General features: G+C 38.4%; 1 protein-coding gene across 1 annotated transcript in view; it reads left to right on the plus strand.

Annotated features, from left to right (window-relative positions):
• The window catches only part of ncana (neurocan a), a 61,305-nt gene extending 35,645 nt beyond the window's left edge, over positions 1-25,660 (plus strand). The window contains exons 9-14 of the mRNA XM_058417970.1: positions 9,887-10,000; positions 15,827-15,985; positions 16,097-16,179; positions 17,730-17,874; positions 19,303-19,485; positions 19,918-25,660. Of these exons, the coding sequence (XP_058273953.1) occupies positions 9,887-10,000; positions 15,827-15,985; positions 16,097-16,179; positions 17,730-17,874; positions 19,303-19,485; positions 19,918-20,015 (782 nt within the window). The 3' untranslated portion in view covers positions 20,016-25,660. The remainder of the gene's footprint in view (positions 1-9,886; positions 10,001-15,826; positions 15,986-16,096; positions 16,180-17,729; positions 17,875-19,302; positions 19,486-19,917) is intronic.
• The last annotated feature ends 963 nt before the right edge of the window (positions 25,661-26,623 follow it).

Below are 26,623 nucleotides of genomic sequence, written 5' to 3' on the forward strand. Positions count from 1 at the left end.
TTGTCTTGGGAGTTGAACTCGCAACCTTTCAAACATGTCTAAAAACTTTTTTGAGTGATCTCCCATATCTCTGTGGTAGTGTTAGAGCTTTTTTGTTCAGACAACAGTGTTTGGAAAAGATTTGGAAAATCTTCTGACCAATCAGATTAGGGAATACAAGAGCACTGTGGTATAAAGAAGAATAGAAAATGTGAAGCAACAATGCTGAACCGATGCTGACTCGACCGGCGCAGGCGTCTAAACGGATATTTATTCAAACTGACAAAAATGCAAACATAAGTCACTAAAGGCCTCGGTTCTATGCAGGTTGTAGTCTGGCGTCCTGAGCTGTGTTGCCTCGGGCTGTTTGTTCTGAGCCTGAAAACACTTTAGCTTTAATGACTCAGCCTGTGCACACAAACTATTCTCAGAAAGACAGGCAGGAAGATGGCTTTCTGTGCTCTGCCGCTAGCACCGAGTCAGGTTGAACCTGCCATCACGGTGTCTCCCCTTTACCCCTCTGAATGGACGAGGAAAGTTTTATCGATAGCCGTAGCGTCCATCCTGCTGTCATTACAGCCGTATTAAGTCTGCACCTGGCAGTATAGCCCGTATTTTATTCGAGACCTGTTAAAATAGAGTGCGGTATCATTGTAAAGCTATCCACGGAGCATTTATAGCGCCGTATACGCGGCATTCTTGTATATCAGAGGGTTCAGACCTTGTAAAGTTTCTCTCTTACAGTCGTATTGGCATGCGCTGACAGGTTGTGTGTGTGTCGCTGATGCTCTTGGCAGGGGTCCAGAACATTCAGACACTGAGATCCATGTACCACCTGGCGCTCAGGCACCCGGCGATTGACAGATATGACAGGAGAAAGACGGACCCCGGCGAGGCCCTCGGCACGTAGGCGCTGTTTTGAAGTGAGTGAAAGCAAAATCTCGGTGCTACGTGACAGGCAGCTAGAGAGAGGAGAGAGGTGAAGATACTGAGGGGCAAATCCGGTGACGGGGTGCAGGAAGGTTGAAATGTTTTGACAAGCCTCACCATTAAGCCGTTGTCATTTGTAAGAGTAGTATGTGAAGGAGAGGCTTCAGGAGGTCTCAGGAGAAAGTCAACACAAGACCTCAACTCAGAACCACACAGGACTTCCCATGAGCCTCTGCTTCTCTGTAAAAGATGAGAGTTGTAGGGAAATATTCTGAACCGCAATTTGGGATCACTGGAAAGACCATCTCTCTCTCTCTCTCTCTCTCTCTCTCTCTCTCTCGCTCTCTCTCTCTCTCTTTATCCCAACCCTACACCAACATTCTTTTTCTTTTCTTGGCATACAGATTCTGAGTCATGAGCTCAGAGGATTTAATACCATCAGTGACATTTTAGACACACAGGAACGGCTTCATACCTGCGATTTATTTCCGTATCTTAACCCGTTTCCTTTTGAAACAGGTATTTCGGAGTGACATCATGTTGAACTGCATGACTGACTCACACAAAGACCAATAGTCACGCCACACACTCACACCCCATCTAAACAAACCTGACAGCAGCTCGGGGAGCTAGCTAAATATAGAGACGAGTCAAGAGATTACCCCGAACCTTTTACTTCCTCTCGCACGGAGGACATCAGGGGAGATCTTAAGTTACGAATGAGCTGTAGTGTAGCCGATGAGTGCTCTTGGTCAGCTTATCCTTCAAAACCATAGTCATGTTTTCTATACAGGAGAGAACACCCACTGAATTAAACATAAATTCGAACTTATTCGTAGGACAAATAGAATGTAATTCGATTTTAATTGAATAGCACTTTTAACAATGGATGTTGTCTCAAAGCAGCTTTACAGAGCATAAGAAACAAAAAGTTCAAGATTAATGTCAGACAAAAAGTTTCATATCAGATTTATTTGTATTCATAATGACCAAGCCTAAGGCGAACTGTGGCAAGGAAAAACTGCTTTAGATGGTATGAGAAAGAAACCTTAAGAGGAACCAGACTCAAAAGGGAACCTCATCCTCATTTGGGTGACACCGGAGAGTGTGATTATAAATGATTATAAACACTGGAGAGTGTGTGGTTATTAATAATGTCCTTTCTACAGTCAGTTGGAGTTGTGTGATGGAGATACAGCAGAATGTAGAAAGTTATTTTGTGTATTGGTTAGAAGGTTGTTGTCCTCAAAGTCCACACGGGGTTGGCATCTTCTATTCTATTCTAATGCAAAACGTTTCCAACACCCACACACACACACACACACACACACACACACACACACCACAATGTAGTATCTCACAGCTTCATTTAACCGAGCACACAATTAACTGTCCTGGTCGGGTATGAGCGCTTCAAATAGAGGCAAATGAATTCCAGAAATCTCTTTTTTTCTTCACTCTCCACGTTTGATTAATGGCACCGGGTCTCTGTAGCGTAGATATCCTCTTTAAACAGCATCAGAGTTGACAGGAGCAGGTGGTAAAGAAAGCTGTTTACTACTGCAAGCCTCCCTGTGTTGTAGTAATCCAGGCAACACACACACACAGAAACAGATGTGACAGAAGCCGTCAATCATACTACTAAGAAAATCCAAGATCCTCCCGGCCTTGACACAGGACGCTAAAATGCGACTTAGGAAGGAACAGGTTCAGTTATGAATCCCACTGATCAAATCCATCTTTTCTTCTCAGACAGCTTCTCGGGGGGATCGTGCGTACGGCTTCGGCATCTCAGATCCGATCTTTAAGCTGATTTAAGCTACGTTCACTTTTTTTTTAGTTGTCTGTTTTGGGCTGAAATGAAAAATTCGTGACTCACACACACACACACACACACACACACACACACACACTTCAATACTCATCCTCTCTTTGGCCCCTTAACCCTTCTGTTATCCTCAGTTTACTGATTTTATTTTATTTCTAAGTACAGAATTTTTGTTATTAGGACAGTAGTACAATTTCTGTTATCAAGGACAGTAACATGTGTTTTCCTAATGTTTTAGCTGCTGTCAACCCTCCAGCTGTTTTAACAGCAAAAAAATCTGATTCTTTGTGCTCTCTATGGAAATATCTACAATATAACGGGCCATAAATCTACTGAAAAGTCGCTCCTATACGAGACTGAACACACATTTTGTCGTCCATTTTGTGGGTTTTTCTCTTGATTTGAACAGTCGTAACGATTAAAGCGGGTCTTAATGTCAGTTGGGAACTGGTTTTTGCTTATCATAGTAAAACACATGCACTGGTGGTTGTGAACGAAAACACCTAATGTGTAAGCAGCTTTAAGCCATATTTGGACAGGATTAGTTAGGCCAAAAAATAAATAAATAAATAAATAAATAAATAATTTAATTATCCAAAAAAATGGAATTTGCGCCTGTTTTTGTTGTGTCCGTGTTCAGCATTGAATGTCTTTGTCATGTCCTGCTCCACACTGGTGGTTAATATGAAGCTCATATAAAAGTAGACGCTCATATTTTTAAGAATTTGTCATTTTTCATTAGTATTTCTGTTTTATTATCCGACTAGGGGCAAGATATCCATAGAAAAGTTGCAGAGAAAAATGGTTCGTTTTTTCTCACAAATGTTTTCAATCTAAATATTGATATCAAACCCATTTCTGCTCTCTGAGATGCCCCAAGTGCTTCTTCAGGTGTTTATCTAAAATACTGTGTAAGGTTATCCAACACACGTCTCACACAGAGTCCTGACTCATTTTATCCCAGACTTGGCGATAAAAAATAATTCATTCGTGTAAACTGATTGAAAATGTCCCATAAATTGATAAGTTGCATCCATACAATAATTCATTTGTTAACTGATGGAAAATGTCCGCTAAGTCCACTTCCATTACGCCTTGGGAAAGGAACAGCAGTCACATCGTTTACAGATGTGTATTTATTTGGCAGGATTTAACATTAGTTGATAACAATTTCATTATTTCCATTAATAAGCTGCGTGATGTGGGAATATAAAGTAGCTTTATATCTGTGGCATGGAACTGTCACTGAACACTGTTACCCATCAGCCCCGGCACGTGACATGTCCTACTGATCACTCACGCCTGCTTTTGTGGCTGTTGTCGTGTGTGTGTGTGTGTGTGTGTGCTCCACAGCCTCGCTCACAGCCTGTGATTTCAATTTATGGTCCTTGTTCTTCACAGGTTGTTAGTTCTGCACTTTATAAAATAATTTTCTGCAAAATAAATCGACAAAATTTTGTGACTGTCGCTAAAGGCATCATTCTGGTGCATTTTATTTATTTATTTATTTACTTACTTAATTACTTATTTATTTATTTTTATTCATTTCACATTTTCCTGCTCATCGAAATTTTCTTTTTAGTCATATTATTATAATATTATAATATTTTATATTGTGTAGTTATATAACACATATTGTTTTGCATCTTTTTTCCTTTTTTTGTAATTCAGGCACTGCTTAATAAAGCACTAAGCCAAAGAATGGGCTTTGTGTGGCTTATTGCTTTCCAGTGTTCAAGAAATCATTTATTATTAACAATATTGCCTATAAACAACTCTTCTGCCTCGCAATGCAGTCTCTTAACAGTAATCTTTGGTTGCTAGGCAACATAACGAACACAAATCAAGCATATTCTTTGGTCAGAGCAATGTAATGGTTATTGGTTTGAAGCCAGGCGCAATAATTCAGTATATGGAGAATTTTCCGGAGGGGATTCCGATGGGATTTTTTCAGAAACGAGACTTTCTATATTAATGTAACCTCATGGTGGTCCAGCGGCAGGATCCTGTGCTATCATTGATGTGGCCCCGGTTCGATTCCTGGGCAGGGAGCTAACCTGAGTTAGCTCAGTACCTGATAAAATGGGAGGGTTGCGTCAGGAAGCGCATCCGGTGTAAAACCTCCTTGCAAAACTAATCCCATCCAAATAAGGCTTTCAACCAGAGTCGGTCAGAGTTTGGCGTGAATCAACAATATAATCAAATCTATATATAGAGCAGAAGGATTTCAGAGACTTCTATGATACAGAAACTTTATTTTTTTGCCCTCCCACCGTGTCAAGGCTCTAATATAAGGTGACAGCGTTGCTTGCTTCAGTAAACATTTCGCCATGCTGCTCACACACCCCGGCAGTCTAATTCCAGCACCGAGAGTTCGTATTAGGAAAATGGTACCTGCTGCTCTAATCTCTTTGCTCATAGCAGGGACCGTTTCAGAGAGCCATCATATTTAGAGTGTTAATCTATAGTGGCGCTCTGAGACACACAAATAATAGGTACTAATCAACAGCGTGGTCTGGTTGACGTAAAATTGCTTGCTCAGTGGACTGAGAAGGGCACTGAAGACCTCTTTGCTTAATCTAGCCCACTTTCCGAGCCGCGCTTCAGCAGATTTGCAGAAACAGTGATTGAGGCACAGCGTGAGAGATCATTGATGCCCCATTAAAAAGAGTGCTGTTTGCTCTGGGAGTCATTTTTGGGTTAGAATGCAGTCGAGCGGAAGAAAAAAAAAGGAAAGAAATCTGCATTCTGTGTGATTTTACGGCAATAAAAAAAGGGGAAAATGTGCTTCTAATTTTACAATTTTGTAAACAGAAAAATCACATTTTAAAATGCAGAGGTCCGGCGGTGATCACGAAGAAGAATACATCTGGAGACTGAACAGCTTTACTCTCGGGCTTTACCTCGGACAATGTCCTGTGTGCGCTTTTAGCGTCTTGAAAATGGACGAATTTTTACAAGGGTCATAGTGGCTTAGCCTCACAAGCAGCGTGAGACATAAACACAGAGTCTGTCTTTAATAAATAACCAGCTGTTAGACTTGCAGAAGCACCTTGGTTTAAGAGGAGTGTGCTTACAGGATAATAACTTAACCTCATAGTGCTAACTCCTAACCTCGTCTGTGATTAGTTTCCTATAACCGCACACCCAGTGACCAGAAGGCTGTGAGTTCAAATCCCAAGCTGTCACTGCTGGGCCCTTGAGCAAGGTCCATAACTCACAATTGCTCAGTATAAAAATGAGATAAAATGTAAGTCTCTGTGGATCTGTAAAATGCCAGAAATGTACATGTAAAATCCTCACATGTACGCTTTAGAGTGTGGCCATGATGGATTGCACACCCAGTTTCCTCCGTGTTCTCCAGTTTCCTCCCCCAGTAAAAAACAGACAAGGATTAGATGGCTGATCAGTGTCTCTAAATAGCCCATAGTCTGTTTGAATAAGTGTGTGTGTGCGATTGTGTCCAGTAATGGGTTGGCACCTTGTCCAGAATGTCCACCACCATGTGCCCAGAGGCCTGGGATAGACTCCAGGTTCCCTGCAACACTGTGTAGGATATAAACGGTACAGAAAATGTTCTGACATTTTGAATATACTGTAAAGTTTGGCTCCCATTCACGGTACCATATGTTTAGTGATGCTCAGACAACGTTTCCGGCTTTAACACTTTGACCTTCTGCCTCCAGCCATGGCTTTAAAAATTTAAACAGACATTGTTGCCCAAAATGTTCGGGGAAAAAAAAGAAAAAATTGGAATGATCCACATACAGTAGAACATTTTGCTATGACTCTGTCCGACTCTGAGTTATGACAGAAATGAAGTCATGAAGAATGAGGAACTGTAACAAACCTGAAGCTATTCAAATATTACACATAGACGTATAACAGGGCCAGAGGTGTGAGGGTGTACGAGTTATTAACGTTCAAATAAGCCGAGGTAATGATGTTTAGGATGGGATCGATGGGTCTTAATTATCACAACATGATGCTAAATCAGCAGAAATGGAGAAATAGAGTATATCAGTATATATAAATAAACCACAGTCACTTATATTCACCATCAGATTGTAGAAAAATCAACAGTAAACTGTCATTAAAGCCACAGAGATGAACTTATACTACTTCCTGAATTGTACTTTCTTTCATCCCAAGTTTATTTTCCAATTTTGGAAAGTTAGAGGTAAAGCTAATATGTTCGGTTTTTGTGCTTGTTAATGTTTATAAATAAAGAGATGCTGATGTTTTGTAATAGATGTAGAAAACTATAATGTCATTCTTTAATTATTAAATACATTCTTTGTTAATTGTCGTGGTAAAAGAGGGACTGAAACATTTTGAGAACAATTATAAACAAATGCCCCGTTAAAAGAGTGCTGTTTGCTCTGGGAGTCATTTTTAGGTTAGATTGCAAGCGAGTGCAAAAAATAAGAGAAAGAAATCTACATTCTGTGTGATTTTAGGGCAATAAAGAGGCAAAATGTGCTTCTTACTTCTAGCAAGTTCCAGGATACTCCACCATTTTCCTAGCGGACACACCACCATGAGACACTGTTGTGTTTTAACTCCTTGGGACTCGGGGCCAAAGGCGGAGGACATTCATTCACACACTACAGACAATTTAGAAATGCCAGTCAGCCTACAATGCATGTCTTTGGAGCAGGGAGGAAACCAGAGAACCCTGAGAAAACCCCAGACATGGAGAACTCCATACACAAAGCAGAGGCAGGAATCAAACCCTAAAAACCTAGTGATGTGAGAGAGACATACTACTAAATTTCCCGAAGGTGAAACATCTAGAAGGTTCTTCCACACCCGGCATTCCTTCCTTGAGAAGTGAAGTGAATAAGACTGATGATCTCCTCATCATGGCACCTGTTAGTGGGTGGGATATATTAGGCAGCAAGTGAACATTTTGTCCTCAAAGTTGATGTGTTAGAAGCAGGAAAAATGGACAAGAGTAAGGATTTGAGCAAGTTTGACGAAGGGCCAAATTGTGATGGCTAGATGACTGGATCAGAGCATCTCCAAAACTGCAGCTCTTGTGGGGTGTTCCCAGTCTACAGTGGTCAGTATCTATCAAAAGCGGTCTAAGGAAGGAACAGCGATGATCCGGCGACAGGGTCATGAGTGGCCAAGGCTTATTGATGCACGTGGTCCGTGTGGTAGCACAAGGGGGACCAACACAATATTAGGCAGGTGGTCATAATGTTATGCCTGATCGGTGTACTTCTCCTGTATATAGTGTTAAATCGGGACCTTTTCTATGCTAGTGAAGTATAATAAAATTTCACCGCTGCAGCTGAAACTCGCACCTCATCATTCAACCGTCACCGCTGCTATTATCATCACAAACCCAGACATTTCTAAAAACGAATTCAAAAAAATACCTGCATTCGGGACTTCGTAATCTCCGAAATCCCTTTTGAATCTCAACTTCCTCCTCCTATGGATGAGATCCATACTCTACAGCTCTCGTTGCTTTTCTTCTAGACTCGAGCTCCATTTAGCAGAGATTTAAACCCTCTGGCTGTGATTGGCAGTAGACCAATAGAAGCCATAAATCTGCCTTTCTGCTCGGAGCTGCTGGGAAGTCGCTGCTGTGTTTACTTCACTGTTCATTTCCAAAGCAGCACTCAGTTAAAGCGATGGATGGAGGAGGCTCATAAATTCCCGTTGTGGGAATTGTGGTGAGTTGTGTTGGTAGGAACTGTAGCATTAGTGCAATGAACCTTCATCCTAGTCATTTTTATATCCTGCAAGAACGTGATAAATTATTTGACCTCTGCAGGAGCTGACATTGTGGTAAACAACAGCAGATTGGTGTTGATAATAAAAGTTCTCATGAGGATACTAAGTGTGTGTGTTTCCTTTTTTTTGCCCTAATCCCCAACTAAACAGCTAATAAATGATTGTTTTGAATGTAAAAAGGCATTACTAGCATTATTATACCTTTCAACACCAGTGATTAAGACGTGAAGCGTAACTAAAGGAGCATTTGTGCTTCACAAAGGCTCACTGTCTGTGTTGGCATTCACTTCAGCTTGCTTTGTAATTAAAGTGTCTTCGGGCGAAACACTACGACAGTTTAAACAAGCTTGCAGAAGGCTATTATGCGACATATTCATGCAGCAGAAAGCGCCTTTGCCAACATAATTGCCTTGGAACTGTACCGGGGAATAATTAATTCACTGATTCAATCTGGGTACAGGTGTTAATTCTGGCTATAGGTTTAATTAAAATGGCTCTTTAGGCTAAAATGTCAATTAAGACATGCTTTCTGGGGTTTTTCTAGTAAGTAAACTCAATTTTTACCTGCCTTGTTTTTTTTTTTCTGTCAACTAGAGCGGTATAGTTCGCCTTGAGGTAGATTGAAGAGATAGGAGATTACATGGGTATGAAGAGTTAAAAGACTTTAGAAGTGAGGGCATGAAGCCTTTATTATCACCACACGTACTTTACAGCACAGTGAAATTCTTTTCTTCGCATATCCTAGCTGAGGAAGTTGGGGTCAGAGCGCATGGTCAGCTATGACACAGTCCCTCTGGAGCAGAGAGGGTTAAGGGCCTTGCTCAACTGCCCAACAGTGGAGCTTGGCGTTGCTGGGGCTTGAGCCCTATTCAACAACCCAGAGCCTTAACCGCTGGAGCCACAGTGTGTGTGTTAATGATAGCGATTAAATGGTTAATAAAAGAATGAATCCGTGTATGAGTTTAAAGAAGAAAGGCAGCACGGATCTGCTGATTCGTATCTCATTCACGCTCGACCGAACAGCCAGGAATCAGGAGGCAAGTTGCTGGGGTCTGGATATAAATCCCACATGTTGGTAGTAAAGTATCTTCCCTCGAGCGATGAGGTTCCTTGCCAAGTTTTGAAATCAAACGCTAGTGCAAAATTGCAACTCATGCAATTCAATCTCACTCTGCAAGTGTCGGAATCATGCATGAATATTAAAAAAAAAAAAAATGGAAAATGAACTTTACCTTTGCAGATTTATAAACCCGGGGAAGCCAGAAATAGATGTTGTACTGATCATTAAAACATACAGCTGTTTTGGTGGATCCCAGTACTGATGTTCACCTCTCGTTAGGTGCCATATACTGTACTAAAACTAAGACTAAGACTAATGCTGTCACGTCTTTTTCTTTGTAGATGTAGATGACTGTCTGTCCAACCCATGTGAGAATGGAGGAACCTGCATTGATAAAGTGGACTCCTTCATCTGCCTGTGTTTACCCAGCTACAGTGGAGACATGTGTGAGAAAGGTAAAGAGATCAGAGCTTCGACTCACAAAATAGTGCAGTCACAGCCCTAAGAAAGCACCATGAAGATCTCGTTATACATGCGCAAATCAGAAAGCGTCCAAAGTGTCCTGTTTTTCATGTGTCCATGTCCTGCATTGAATATCTTTGTCAAGTCCCACTCCACACTGGTGGTTATTATGAATCTCATCTGAAAGTAGACACTCAGAGCTTTAAGAATTTGTAGTTTTTCATCAGTATTTCTCTTTTTACCTAGCCTTCTAGCGGCAATATATCTTCAATCTTAAAAGTAAACGCTGATATCAAACCCATTTCTGCTCTCTGAGATGCCCCAAGTGCTTCTAAAAGCATCTCAGATTTAAAGGTGTTTATCTTCAACCAGTAAGGTTATCCAACAGAGGGAAAAACACACGTCTCAACAGAGTCCTGACTCATTTTCTATCAGACTTGAGACTGGAGATAAAATGATTCATACTGATTGAAAATGTCCCATAAGTCAATTTCTATTATTCTAGTTTAATGGAAAGCCAGAGTTCTGGTAAAGAAAATGGTTATCTGTATTATTTTATTATTATTATTATTACATTGTAGGTTTTTTCCTCAGCATGCTCTGTTCAAGGCTTTAGAAATGCAGCTGTGGTCAGTTATGTACTTTGTGAACCACTGGTATTTGCAGTGTGTCCAGTCAAACATCATTTCTCCAGCGTGGTCTGATGAAATGCCAGAAAAAGAAGGTCGTGTTTTGAGATGAAAACGAATGTCGGTGTCGGTGCTTATAATGAAAACTAAACAAAATGTTACTTTTCTGTAATCAGTGGTTTGTGACCAGGAATCAAAATTGTTCAGGTGCTTCCTGGGTAGAAGGGATGTCATGATGACTCTCATTTCTCTTGTCAATCACAGTGACAACTAGCCAGTTATGGGTAACTCTGAGCTCATATACTTTTCTCGGAGTGTGTTATTTTGCCCTGTGATGCAGCATGAGGTTTGTTTCAGGTGTCTCAGAGGAAGCAGGTGTTAAGCTTCAATGCTACATGGCTGGAAGATGATGTATGATATGTACAATAATGACTGTACAGATGATATGGAACCGGCTGTGAACCAAACTGGGGAGGATAAATAGAGGGAATAAATATATAGATTAAATTTAATTTAATTGCAGTTAAATAAATAAATAAATAAATAAATAAATAAATAAATAAATAAATAAATAAAAAGTGCATAAAACTGAAATGATCTGTTTTGTTTGAACATTTTATTACCAACCATTGTTTTATTTTATTATATTTTATTTAATTATATTTTATTTTATTTTATTTTTTAAGTAATAATAAGAAATCATTCTTAGAAATTATGCATCTTCTATTTCTTTGTGATAATTAAATTATTTTACCAAAATATGTTTTATATAAAATAATATAAATAAATAAATAAATATATATATTTTAAAAAATCTTCTTTCTCAAAGCTTCAACGTCCTTTGTCACAGTTATAAATATATAGATTTCATTTAATTTAATTGCAGTTAAATGAATGAATGAATGAATGAATGAATGAATAAATAAATAAATAAATAAATAAATAAATAAATAAATAAATAAGTGCACAAAACTCTGAGAAAAAAAATCTGAGAATCTGTTTTGTTTGAACATTTTATTCCAAACCATTATTTGCCCTATTATTTTATTTTAATTTATTTTATTTTTTATTTTATTTTTATTTTATTTTTTTTAGAAATGATAAAAAATAATTCTTAGAAATAATTAAAGTATTTGACCAAAATATGTTATATACAAAATAATATAAATAACCAAATATATATTTTAAAAATAATATAAATATAAAAGTTTAAAAAAATATAATGAAAATTTTAGAAAGTCCACAAAAAAAAAAAAAAAAACACCGTCACCAGTTTCACTGCACTGCCCCTAGTGGTCTGGATTACTTTAGTTCTAAGCAACTTTTTGCAGTGTTTCTTTTTGATTTATGTCGCCGCGTTCTCACTTAATTGCATAGCTGTAAGCGCTTGATTGTTTTCTCAAACGCCGCACACTCCGAAGTGTTTCATTCGGGCTAATGTTGTTTCGCGCACCTCTGGGCCTCTGCACTTAACAGCACCTCGCATGAGTCAATAGGGTTGATGCACGGTAATGCATTATCCAGAATTTTAATACTCGCTCTCTGCATTATGAAAACATTTCAGGGATGGTATTAATCTGAAACGCTCGCTAGGGTCGCGGCTGTTACAGGGCTGGCTGACTCTGTAGTCTGTGTGACATTCATCTCCAGCTCCCCGCCGTCCACACTGCCATTAATCTCAACAGCTTTACACTCTCACAACAATTCAACCCCGCTCGCCCTCGAGTCCTCGGGCGGCACACGTACACACATATATACATATACGTATACATATACACACACACACACTAATGATGATTTATGAATTGTAATAATGCAGCTGCTGCGGCACGGGATAAAGATGATGTAACGATGCTAACAGGAGTTTGAGGGAGATCACACACAAGGGCGCGGTCTTTACAATCTCTATGAACCGTCTCTATAGTGATGAAGATTATAATGTATTACACTGTAACACAGCGCACTTGAATCTGATTGGTCAGAAGATATTTAGAAAAATTCTATAGCATCAGCTCTCGCAGGTCAAACAAGTTTATAGTAATGCACTCGTTCACATCCGTTATCGTTTCTTTTTCTAAAAATGTGTGATATGGTGAAGTCCTAGGAGAGGAAACTAGCTTTTTTTGAAAGGAGTCTCCAGGGCCGGTGGTTAATGTGCTAAGTGTCCTGATGCAGGAGTAAACCCCCTCGGGTCCTACTTACACCCACTCCAAGCGAGTCTCGAATGGGAGGCTAAAGATTGCAGCCACTAGCGCACCTCTTGAGATTAGGGGAATGAGGTTTACTTGCACAGCACCTACCGCCAGCTTCCGTTACACTCACCCCCCTAAACCTCACTCCCATCTGGTTCATGGCACCAATGTAACCTCCCCAGATCCTACTCGCACCCGGGTCTCCGGCATGGGAGGCGGGCGCACAAACATGGAGGCTAAAGACTGCAGCCACTAGCGTCAGTTGCTAGTACGTCTCTTGAGATTACGGGAGTGAGGAAAGACACAGGAAAGTCTTCGTGACATAGGAGATTTTTTGATCTTGTAGCTGCTATAATATACTAACCTTTCTCAGAGATGTTCTACAACATTAAATGTAACTATAATCGGATAAAACGTATAACACGGCATTATTTAACAAATAACTAAACATCATACGAAAGGAAAAACAACCTCATGACATCTTGTTATTGGAAAGCGATCGACTTTCAATGCCCCTGAACCCCACCCCCTGCACCCCCCGCCCCCATTCTCTTCCTTTGCTTATTCCAGACGCTTTCTAGATTTTCACTCCACAAAAGTCCATTAAACACATGATACTGAAACAGTGTCCTGAGAGTCCAGTGATGTGATTTAGTACCGTCAGAGTCTCGAACTGCATCGTGGTGGTGAAGACTTTTTAGAGAATTATACAGAACTTTATTAGCATTCACAGCGTGCCTTTGTACTGATGGGGTCTTAATTAGCACCCGGTGCAGCTCTAATCGCAGATCCCTCATTGCACTCATACGACATGCCCCAGAAAGCGGCGACCGGGCCGTTAGCGTTTGACGCACATGTCTCAGCCTCTATCTCACACGCACAACATTTCACACATAAACATTTCATGTTGCTGTAACTCTGTTAAGGCGTCCTGCTCTAACTCGGTTAAGGTGATTGATTACAAAAGGGCAGCAAAGTAAGCGGAATGTCATGGAAATGCATTTTTGTCAATGGCAATCCTATTAGCCCCATTGCGTGACTGATCGATGTCAGCACATTTATAAGGAGATTTATTGCTTGGACAATACAGAACTCGGATATTAAAACGCTGCTAGAACATGCCGCTTTAAAAAAGTTCCTGACTTGACTGGGCTATTTTATTACTATTTTATAACGCCCTTGGGACAGTGACATTTTGGAAATTGCTCTATGGCATCGAAAGGCGAGTCTGTAGGCACCATGTCCTGGACTTTTCAACACTAGGAAACTGGCACAAATCCAACATTCAATTAAATATAGCTCTTATAATAGACATGATGAAGAAAGCTTGAGAAGAACCAGACTTTCACTACATTACAGGACACGTGTAGAAGAGTAAAGACACGTGGACGTAATGATACAACACAACAGATTGCAGAGCAGATTATCCGCTGAAGCGAGGATGAGATTGCGAAGGAACTGTTTTGCCGAAGTTCAAATTTTTAGGGTGACCGAGTTTGACCATACACACTCTGAAAGGTTCTATGGTTCTATCGCTTGCTCCATATACACTCTTACAAATACAGGTTGTTTGTCAGGGTGGATGGTTCTCTGAAGAACCTTTAACATCCATGAATATGAGGTTTTTTAGTGGAAAAAGTTGACAAGAATCAATGGGGTTCTTTGAATTCAAGCGTGATGGTTCTTTTTGGAATCATTTAGGTTTTTTATTATTATTAGTAGTAGTAGTAGTATCATAACAATAATAATAATAATAATAATAATAATAATAATAATAATAATAATAATAATAATAAATAATTTTATAATATTTATAACATTTTGGAAAATCTTATTTTGTATAATAATAATTAAATTAAATAATTAAATAATTAAATATAATAATAATTGTATAATATTTTTTTAAAGTTGAAATTATAAATTAATTATTATTATTATTATTATTAATAATAATTATTGTTTTATTTTTTGTAATTTTATAACATATTAATATTAATAATTATTAGTAAAGTTTAATAATAATAATAATAATAATAATTATTATTATTATTATTATTATTATTATTATTATTATTATTATTTATTTTTATTACTGTTTAGTTGACCATCACAGTCTAAATTTTCTCTCATTTCACTTTGAATTATTTCACAAATTGTTTGTTAAAACATTTCTAAAACATCATTCCTAAACATCCTTCCTTCAAAACATCTCACAGCGCTATTTACATCGAGATAAACCCCCACAAAGTACGGCACTGATTTCAGCTTACACTTTGAATTTTAGAAGTGTTTGAAAGTAATAGGTTCAGAGAGTGCTCTCCGAGAGTTCAACATAAAACCATTTTTCTAGAAGGTTCTATTGGACAAAGGCCAAAGCCCCAAAGCTCTATATAGATGTTTTTAAGAGTGCACAGTAGCAGAAGCTCTGAGCAACAGGAAGAATCAGACAGAACCCGGAAGGCAAGACGAGTCACAGCAGCAGGAGAAATGATCTGGAACCTCGGCTTCACATGAAGCAGCAGGAGCATCTAATGGTTCCAGATGTTCCAGTTGTGTGCTTTCAGTAGTGGAAGCTGAAAACTGAATGTTGGGAACAACTACAGCTAGCAGTTCTGATAAAAAAAGTCTCATAATCAGCAACATGGTGATGTTTAATGCTAAAACACACCTGAAACTGGACCAAAATGAAGAGATTTGCAGCAAAAAATGCTGTGGAAAAATGCCAAGATTGGTGATAATGTCATTAAAATGTTGTTATTGTTGCATTTAATTCAGTTATTTTTTAATCTGATGTCGAAGAACTCTATTGTTGTGATTTCATGCTTAATCAGAGTAAAATATTGTGCTCACTTTTAGTCTAATTATGATACAATAGCTTTCCTTCTTACATCTGTGAATGTTCTAGATTGCTCCAATGAATCAAATCTGTTTTTATTATCCTGTAGCGTATTATAAACCTCTCTCCTGGTCTCTATTTCTGTGTTTCTGTCTTTTGTAGACACTGAAGGCTGTGACCATAACTGGAAGAAGTTCCATGGACACTGTTACAAATTTTTCAGCCGCCGGCACACCTGGGAGGACGCTGAGAAGGACTGCAGAGAGCTCAGTGGCCATCTGACCAGCGTCACCTCCAGCATGGAGCAGGACTTCCTCAATGGTGAGATATTTAAAGCTTTGAAGCTAGCATCGCTGTGGTTACAGACTGCTCAAGTCTCATGGATTATTGCTGTGATTAATGGTGGCTGACATGTTAATCTCCATCTGGCAGGCCTGGGTCATGACAATGTGTGGATTGGGCTGAACGACAGAACAGTGGAGGACGATTTCCAATGGACTGACAACGTGGACTTGGTGAGTGCTGTGAGAACTTTTTTCACAGAATTCTGTTCTATAATATAACTGAGTGATATATCTGATTGAACTGGAGGCATTCTCACAAGTCAGTGTCTGATCTCTCATGAGACTCTGATTCTGTCCCAGTGCAGTCTGATTTCCCTTGAGCCACTCTGACTAGTATTGAGTCACTTTGACCAATCAGATGATGAGCTTATCTGACTTGCTTTGACCAATCGGACTCTGATTTCTCCATTCTCATTCTAACCAATAAGACTTTAATTTCTCCTCTCAGACTCAGATTTGTCCCTGCCCATTCTAACCAATCAGACTCTAATTTCTCCATCCTCATTCTAACCAATTAGTCTTTGATATTTCTATGCTCATACTAACCAATCAGACTGATATTTCAATGACCATTCTAACCAACTAGACTCTAATTTCTCTAGTCTCATTCTAACCAATCGGATTAGGATTTCTCCATGCTCATTCTATCCAATCAGACTCTTATATTTCCATGACCATTCTAACGAATCAGAGTCTGATATTTCCATGACCATTCTAGCCATTCAGACTCTGATTCGTCCAAGCTCATTCTAACCAATCACACTGATATTTCCATGACCATTCTAACCGGTCAGACTCTGATATTTCCATGATCATTCAAACCTATCAGACTCTAATTTCTCCACTCTCATTTAACCAATCAGTCTCTGAGTTCTCCCGGCTCATTCTAACCAATCAGACTCTAATTTCTCCTCTCTCATTCTAACCAATTAGACGCTGATATTTCCATAACTATTCTAACCAATCAGACTCTACTTTCTCCACTCTCATACTAACCAATCAGACTCTCTCCACTCTCATTCTGTCTAATCAGACTGATATTTCTGTGACCACTCTAACCAATTAGACTCTAATTTCCCCGCTCTCATTCCAACCAATCAGACTCTAATATTTCCATGCTCATTCTAACCAAACAGAGTCTATTTCCATCCTCACTGTGACCAGACTCTAATTTTTCCATTCTCTCAGAGCAATCAGAGTCTAATTTGTCTACGCTCACTCGGACTGTCACACTTTCCTCTGTCATGTTGCAGTTCCCATGGTGATGAACGCCAAGAGCTGTTATTTGTTTTGGTTTTTGATCTAGTCCTGCCTCTACACCACTGTCATTGGTTTGCTATCTGCTTGTGTTTCTCTATCTATTCTGTGTTAACCTTGATTATTAGTCTCTGTATAGTCTGGTCCCTGGTGTACCAAGTCATTTCATGCCTTATTGTTAATTTAAGTCCAAGCTTAGCTTTTATAGTTTGCCTATTTTGACACTAAATTATCCTTGAAATGACCTGCCTGTGTTTCCCACCTCTATATATCCTATACGGACCCTAAAAGGACCTTGATGTCAATTCTCGGATTCACTCAAATAACTCGTAGCGAGGTTACTCCCTTACATCCTCCGTCTTACTGCCTGTTACACCGACCAGTCAGATTAGATCTCTCTAAACCCTGTCCAGTTACGGTGTAATCTCTGACCAGTGGGCGTCTGTGTCTCTCTGCTATAACAGGTTTATGAGAACTGGCGCCAGAACCAGCCGGATAATTTCTTTGCAGGTGGAGAAGATTGTGTGGTGATGGTCTCTCGAGAGGACGGCAAGTGGAACGATGTGCCTTGTAACTACAACCTGCCCTACATCTGCAAGAAGGGCACAGGTGAGACACTGTCTGATCATGCTGAACTAGTTTCTTCTTAAAAGTTCCTCTGGGATTGTACAGTGTATATTTGGAACAAACATTTTGGTGATACATTATAACTCATGTTTCCCTGAGCTCTTACTATGATACTGTTGTCATATGGGTTTATTTCTACAAACCTACTTTTAGTAGCATAACTACTGTCCAGTCGCTGTTTTATCAGACCAGAGCGCGTATAGTGTTCTGTCGGGTGTCCAGGATCAACTTGTGTCCCAAATGACGTACTATGCACTTACACTATGGACTATGTGTTCTGTCGTCTAGCATAGAAAGTTCGTATCGTCTCTAATGAAAAGTGACAACTCGAGCTTTAGCGGAGTACTGGGAATTTTTAAAGCATTCAAGATAAATCACACAAGGTGGGCTGATTGGAAAGACCACCAGAGTGTCGTCGGCCATCTTGTAAATGTTTTCTCATCCAGTGTCAGCCCCTGGTAGCCCCACCCCTCTTCTGCTATGTAAGCAAAGCCTTGTTTAAGTGTCCAATATTCCAAACTGAAGTGGTACGGAATATTGTACGGAATTCTGAAGGGTACCTGAAGTGCACATCTTCTGCTTCTTCTTCTTCTTGAAGTTTTCGGTGTGAACACACTACTCACACTTTTTATACTCCAGAATGGTGTAGAATAGTGTGTAGGTATGCACCTAGAGATTTATAAAGCTCTAGAATTTTCCCTCAAGTGATTTAGTTCAAGGTCTGACGGGTCAGTCGATTTACGCGACTGCTACAACACATTCTTGCTATTGGATCACACAGAATGTCTCATTTACTCGTCTTTTTTTTTTTTTTTTGCAGTCGATTAAATTTATCAAATAAATTTTATGCCTGCCTTATCTAGAAATGTGCAAATGTATCATATTTAAGTTATATTTCATGCAAAAAGCATGTTTATTTCCGCTTTAGAAACATACTTCGAATACCATTTTTCCATTTCTAAATCTTTATTTATTTATTTATTTTTACTGACTGAATTAAAGTAACACAGAGTTTCAGTAGCTTCCAAAAGAACAGCAACGAGTCTTAATTTTTGGTTTGTAATAAAGTCATCCAGAAAGAATTTATCATGCCAGAAAATGGAAAGGAAAGGACCTTATACTTGGTTTATTGTAATAAATAAATATGCTTAATAGAAATATTCAGTTTTAATTTGTGTTTTTATTACATATTTAATTAAAAAATGTAATTAATTATTTTCATTTATTATTATTTTTAATTGAATTACATTTTATTTTAATGTTAAATATAAATATTAAATAAATATGTTGCATGTTAATTTTAATTTTTTATTATTATTATTACTACTACTACTATTTACTGTTACTATTATTAAACTATTATTAAATACTATAAAAGTACAATGTGTGTGTGTGTGTGTGTATTATCAGTGATGTGTGGCACTCCTCCTGCTGTGAGAAACACGTATCTCGTGGGTCGGAGGCGAGCGCACTACGACATCCACTCAGTGGTACGTTACCAGTGCGCCGACGGCTTCTTCCAGAGACACGTCCCGACGGTGCACTGCCGACCCAACGGCACCTGGGAGAGACCCAGGATCGTCTGCACCAAGTGTGAGTATCACCAGCATGTTCATTTAAAAAAATTAATTAAAATTATTAATAAATGAATAAATAAATTAAAAAATATATTTATTAAATATTTAATATATAAATATAATTATAAATATAAATATTTTATATAAAATATTTGAATATTTGTTTTAATATTAAATGAATATTAATACGATACAATAAAAAAAATATTTTTAAAAAATAATATAAAAAGTAAAAGAAGGAAACAATAAAAACAAAACAGGCCCAAAGATCCATGTATCCAGATCCTTCTCCATATATAAATAATATTTTTTGCAGTGTAAGAGGAATAAAGCACTGTAGGGATGCTGTTGTAGGAAAATCTGTGACTTTCTCTCTGTCTCTAACTCTCTGTCTCTCTGTCTGTCTATCTCTCTCTCTCTCTCTCTCTCTCTCTTTCTCCCACCCCAGCACGGAGGTCTCACCGTTACCGCCGGCAACATCACAGATATCACCACGAGCACCGGCGACACCGCAGACACGGCTTAGGCCACAGGGGGCGGGACTAGAGCCTCCATTCTCCGCCCACAGGTCCCTGTGTGCTATCACTTCCTTTACTGGAAGTGAGAGGGCCTTCATGGACAGAAATGGTCATACATCCTTCTTTTCTTTTTTTTCCTCCCTCCCTTCTTTCTCTAGAGTCTTTCTCTTCTTTCAAAGAGTGTGTTCTGACTCATCTTTCCTCTGTGTGTTCGGATTTTTCATTTCCCTCTCGCTAAAAAAACTGACTCTTCTAGCATCGCCGCTACTATACAACCTAGTCGTGGGTGTTTACTAAAAGTTCTTGATGATGAGATGATGATCGCAGCTCACGTTCTTCTGAGTAAGTCATTAACCTGTGCGTTTGAGGGAGCAGGGTTATGCTTCGCTAGGACGTTCGTGTTCATTATCGTCGTAGGGGCAGAATGTTCTCATAGGTCTTGCTGAGTATCTGTTCGATTAGAGTTCTGTATATCCACTTTGTAGTGCAATAATCAATTCTTTAATGAATGTCGTCCAAAACCTTCCCAAAAACGACACACTCACGTCAATGTCACGCTATCGGTCACGCCTGTATATATTACGGTAAACAATAATCAGTCCTTGTTATGGCACAATGAATGATTTTTCTTTCAAATTCATGATTTTTAACAAGAACTTATGGGTGTAAGGGTTGCATAGGTGTGAAGAAAAACAAGACATTGCTTTTTTACTTTCTAACGCTTTGGGTTTTTTTTGTTGTTGTTTTTTTTTCCCCTCAGAACAGGAGAAGGAGTGTTAGATTTGAGTAAAATGAAATAAATTTTAAAAAAACAGACAGAAAGGATGTGCTATTAATACACCATGACAAGTCTTCTGGAATCGCAGTATTTAGCACGCTTCCTTTCAACGGCGGTGTTCATTAAAAAGTCATTCACTTAAAGAGAAAATAAAGGCACTTCAGTTCAGCACATTACATATAATGGATGTATCCTGGCACGTGTGTGTGTTTATATATGAATAATTAGCACTTCATAACGTGTTGCTGATAAAAGTGCTGAAATACACTGCAATATTTGTTCATTTGGCCGACACCAGTGTGAGTTATGTTCTTATAAACTGTACTGGAACACTGAGGAATTTTCTTATCTATCTATCTATCTATCTATCTATCTATCTATCTATCTATCTATCTATCTATCTATCTATCTATCTGTCTGTCTATCTCTATCTATCTCTCTATCTATCTATCTATCTATCTATCTATCTATCTATCTATCTATCTATCTATCTATCTATCTATCTATCTATCTATCTATCTATCTATCTATCTATCTATCTATCTATCTATCTATCTCTCTCTCTCTCTCTCTCACCCACCCAGGTTTAGATCCTTCTAGAAGTGAACTTTGACACAAACTGAGACGGACAGAGCAAAAAGTCCAAAAGTCTGAGACCACCCTGAACATATGGGATTTTTTTTTTCCTTTTTTTATTGAAAATTGGAAATAAACAGAATTTTTTTTTTTAAGTATTCAGTCTCTGGAATATCAGGATTCTGCACTGTTTCTAGCTCCCGATTGAAATGTTAAACGTTTCAGTGTTTGAACTGGCCGTGTACAAAAAGGTCAGATTTTCCTCATGCCTGGTCTCTGCTGCCGAAGCGTGCGTCCAGACGACATTTAGACTGAAAATCAAATCAAACTATATGGATTTGAGCTCAAATGGATTAAGCGCACGCTGTCATGAAAGCAAAAATGGGACGTACCAAATACTGAAAAACTCTAAGAAAGATTTTCTCCTTAAAACTGTGGTCAGTGATGTGGTCTAAGGTATATATTCCAAATTCAGCAGATTTGGGTGGAGACGTGTCATGTGACATCATCAGGCAAAGCCCTCTTTTATTCACGTGCATCAAACATGAGTACAACTCTCAATGAAAGAAATATTGAATGTGTCTTCATTGCTAGGAGACTTAATTGAAGAATCCTTTGCTTGTAATTTCACTAATTTGAGCAGAAAAATAAATAATAAAAATAAAAAAAAATACAAAAAGTTGCATTGAAATTTTAGGGGAAAAATTTTTTTGGATGCAACAATCATCAAGCGATTCATCATTAAATTACAAAAAGAAATGCGAATTAGAATTATTTTTACTTGGGCTCTCAGACTTTTGGACCTCTCTAACTCTCCTGTCAGCGTAAAAAATGTAAAAATAATAATTATCATATTTGGCAACTTATGATTTATCTGTACAATTAAGAGTTAAGGGCCTTGCTCAGGGGCCCAGCATAGGCTGCTTAATGGACCCAGGATTTGAACCCACAACGTTCTGATCAGTAGTCCACCAGCTTAACCCCTATGCTACCACTTCCCTAAAGATATACCTCGAGTAAAAGCTTTCCCATGTTCCTTCCCTAATCTATTAATGCATGGAACTAGCTAACTCGCTCTCCATACAGTATTACGTTCTAGCCTGAGCATTGGTCTATCAACTAAATTTATGATTTGCCCACCACCTGTACCATGGAAAAAACTGTACATATTTCTCTCAGCTAGTCTCTCCGACGTCTTTAGCACCGGAGCTGTGCGGCTAATGTAGCTGGACGCTTATGGCCACGGTTTGCATGTGGATTCTGACGCTTTATAACCTTGTGACATCACCAGCATTGGGATAAATGTGGAGGTTGACCTGATTATGGGGCAAAAGTTGATGGGCAAGGGGATTAATTTGACCACAATATGTGAGGGGAAATGGAGGTTCGGGTTTGTTGCGGTGTTACATATGATGCGATGTGGAATCAAGAACAGAAACGGACGCAGAATCGCGTCATAGGTTTGGGAAAGGTCCTGATCTTATATAAAAATCTACACTATAAGGTACTTCTTACAATGATTGGGTGCTTATATTCTCCTAGTGCATGTATTCTTGGCAGATTGTATACCGTTTTTTGAAGTAAGTCAAAATTTTGACGTTGCTTTCCAAATCCTGCAGACTTTTACTCACTTACTCTATCGTCTGATTTGACAGTTTAGACTTAATGCAAACTAACCTCCAAGGTGCGCGATGAGTTTGATGATTTTACGGGATATGCGAGCCGGATTTGGATTACAGGAGCTTTCTTGGAAAAAGATGCCTTTCTGTTCGATCATTACAGCACATGCTGAATCACAGATGGCTCCTTATTCTCTCGTATTGTGTGAAATAATAGCTTCTACTCGGTTCTAATAACCAGCTGCTATTGAGTCACTATACTGTGTGTTGAATATGCGTTCTTGTTCATGCAGCTGCTTAATCAGCCAATCATGTGGCTTGCAGCGTAATATTTCAAAATCTCACGCAGAGACAAATCGAGTTTCGGAAAAAATGATCGGAAAAAAGTTAACCTGATCCTTTCAATGTTCAGTTTTAGTGACTCTAGCCTCAGACTTTCCAGAAGATTTCTGGAAAACGATACGGTCGTCTGCTTGTTATAGCACAACCACCTCAGATCACTAATCATGAGATGCTTTTCAGCTCACCACGCTTGTCTAGAGTGGCTATTTGAGTTAACATAGCCTTCCTATCAGCTAAAACCTGGCTGTCAAAAGAACTGACACTCACTGGATGATTTTTTTGTTTGTTTTGTTTTTGTTGTTTTGTTTTTGTTTGGTTTTTGTTTTGTTTGTGTTTGTTTTTTGTTTTGTTTGTGTTTGTTTTGTTTTTTGTTAGTTTTTGTTTGTTTCTGTTTGTTTGTTTTTTGTTTTGTTTCTGTTTGGTTTTGTTTTGTTTTTTGTTAGTTTTTGTTTGTTTGGTTTTTTTTTTTTTTGATTCTGTTTGTTTTCTGTTTTGATTTTGTTTGTTTTTTTTTGTTTGTTGTTTTTTGTTTTTTTGTTGTTTTGTTTTGTTTCGTTTTGTTGCTTTTTTTTGCACCATTTGGTATCAAATCCAGAGATTAAAAAAAAGCTCGGTCTGTCAGAAGAACTGACGCTCAATGGATGTTCTTTTTTGTTTTGTTTTTGTTTGTTTTTGTATTGTTTATTTTTTTGTTACATTTTTGTTTTTTGCACCATTTGATATCAATTCCAGAGATTAGAATCCCAGTGTGTCAGAAGAACTGGTGCTCAGTGGATGATTTTGTTTTGTTTTTGTTTGTTTTGTTTTGTGCACCATTTGGTATCAACTCTAGAAACCTTTATGCATGAAAATCCCAGTCTGTTAGAAGAACTGATGCTCACAGGATGATTTCCTTCATTTTGTTATTTTTATTTGTTTTGTCTATTTGCTTCGGTTTGTTTTGTTTTTGTTTGTTTTGTTTTTTTGGATTTTTTTTGTTTCGTTTTGTTTTGGTTTGTTTTGTTTTTTTTACACCATTTATCAACCCCAGAGATCTTCATGCACGAAAATCCCAATTCAATTCTAATGGCTAAATTTCTTAATTCCAGTCACAGAGGCACGTTTCTTATCTTATTCTTGTCTTATGTAGTGCACCAGCTGTGTATTCGGGAGCCATATGGGATTCAGCCAGTGTGTAATGGGAAGTGTGTGATTCCAGACCTTGTTAAAGCAGGAAGAGCCAGTGTGTAGTGTCCATGCTTACTGCGACAAAAACACGAAAACATCTGAAATAACGGTGAATTTATATCATGTTTCTTATTATGAGATTAATTATAGCAATTATAAAATCAGTGAAGTCATTTCTAGAACTTTTCTAGAAATACTTGCTAGAGAGCAGCAAATCTCAATTCCTTCATCTACTCAAATCTCACAATAAGAAATATTACAAAACACTTTTTCACTTTTATATCTAATTTTTTTCCTATGAAATTTTAAGGGTTTGCTTTTAGCGTGCACCAGTTTGTGTGCTGTGATTAATTTAGGTTCATGCTACCCTATATATGTGTGTGTGTGTGTGTGGTTTTTTTTAGACTTTACTAATTCAAACCCACACTTTATAACATTAGCATTCATCCGATAGTAACATTCATAACCTAACACATTGTGGGTGTTTTGTTTCCCAGTATCTGTTCATAAACGTGAGTGACTTCTCTGAAATTAGCTTGTTGTCTTTTTTCTCGGATTCTCTGTGTTTCTTTCTAACATGTACATGCTAGACAAAAAGACATCTTAGAGCTGTTATTGATCCATGTTGCGTTTTTAATTCCTCTGACCGCCTTTTTGGTTTGTACACCGTGATCTCTTCTTGTACTTTCGTTCTGAAGGAACTTTTTTTTTTTTTTGTGCCGACCTCAGAGCTTACAATCTGGAAAAACTCTCCCTAATTGAACCGGGTGTAAAATTTCAGACCGACGTCTCAGTACCAACCCACAGAGGTGTCGGTATTGATCGGTCAGCAGGCTTGCCTTGTGGAATATTTTTCCTTACATAAATTCATTTAAAGCAGGTCAAATCGGGAGATATTTTGAGATGGATGTACTGCGGAGTAATTGGACGATGATGATGAGGTTGGATTTGGTCTCTGAGATATTTAATGTGTCCACTATTTGGTGTTCTTATGACTTCTCGTTGCTGTGTTTTGTTCTTTATTAAACTGGAAACAGACAAACAATAAAACTGATTGCCTCAGTACCCTCACTGTTTATGAGACCTTCTTAATGGATGACCGTCAAGTGCAAATGTTTTTACGCTTCAAGGTGTTTTAACAGCATGTGAAATGTCATACAATAAGACAGCAATTATAATACTAATAATAATCATCATCATAATAAGATGGATTTATGGACAGATGGACGGACGGACGGATGGATTCATGAAGGAATGTGGGAATGAATGGAGGTATGGATTAGTGAATGAATGAATGCAAGGATAGATGGATGGATGGGTGGATGGATGAAGGAATGAATGGAAGGACAGATGAATGGGTGTGAATGGAAGTATGGATTAGTGGATGGATGGATGGACGGACGGATAGATTAAACTGGAAACAGACAAACAATAACACTGATTGCCTCAGTACTGTCACTGTTTGTGAGAGCTTCTTAAAGGATAAACATCATGTGCAAATATTTTTAACAACGTGAAATGTCATGCAACAAGACAGCAATTATAATCATCATCATCATCGTCATCATGATAATAATGAGAAGAAGAAGAAGAACCTCTTAACTATGTTGCTTGGCCCCTTAAATATGAGGGGGAAAATACATTAGAACAGGACCTGAGTTATGATACATATTAACAGTTAGATAGCAAAGTGCAGTATAAATATTGTTAGAGAATATCGCATTCAGAAACTGATACTGTTTTCTAAATCATAATCATGGCCACTTTTGCTTTGAAATGATAAAGTAACACGAGACATGTACATGTTCTGAAGAAAACGTGAGTGGAGCTTGCCGTGGCAAAACTCGTCCCCGAGTGGACCGACATGGTGTCAATACTTTTGGAGGCGACTGGTCAGATAGGGTGCCAAAAATTTTGGATGCGAGGTTGGTAGATAGGGTGCCAATACTATTAGAGGCATGTATACGTAAAGGGTGCCAATACATTTGGGGGTGAATGGATATGTGTTTTATTTGTTTTCTTTATTGTACATGAAGGGTGTGCAAACTTTCACAAAACGTACTGAAAAATCAAAAAGTACTGGGAAAATCAACTTGTACTGAAAAAAATGGTTATATACTGAAAATTTGCCAAGTGCTACAAAATCATCTAGTA

Source organism: Hemibagrus wyckioides, linkage group LG20 (genome assembly GCF_019097595.1).
Source record: "Hemibagrus wyckioides isolate EC202008001 linkage group LG20, SWU_Hwy_1.0, whole genome shotgun sequence".
NCBI lineage: Eukaryota > Metazoa > Chordata > Actinopteri > Siluriformes > Bagridae > Hemibagrus > Hemibagrus wyckioides.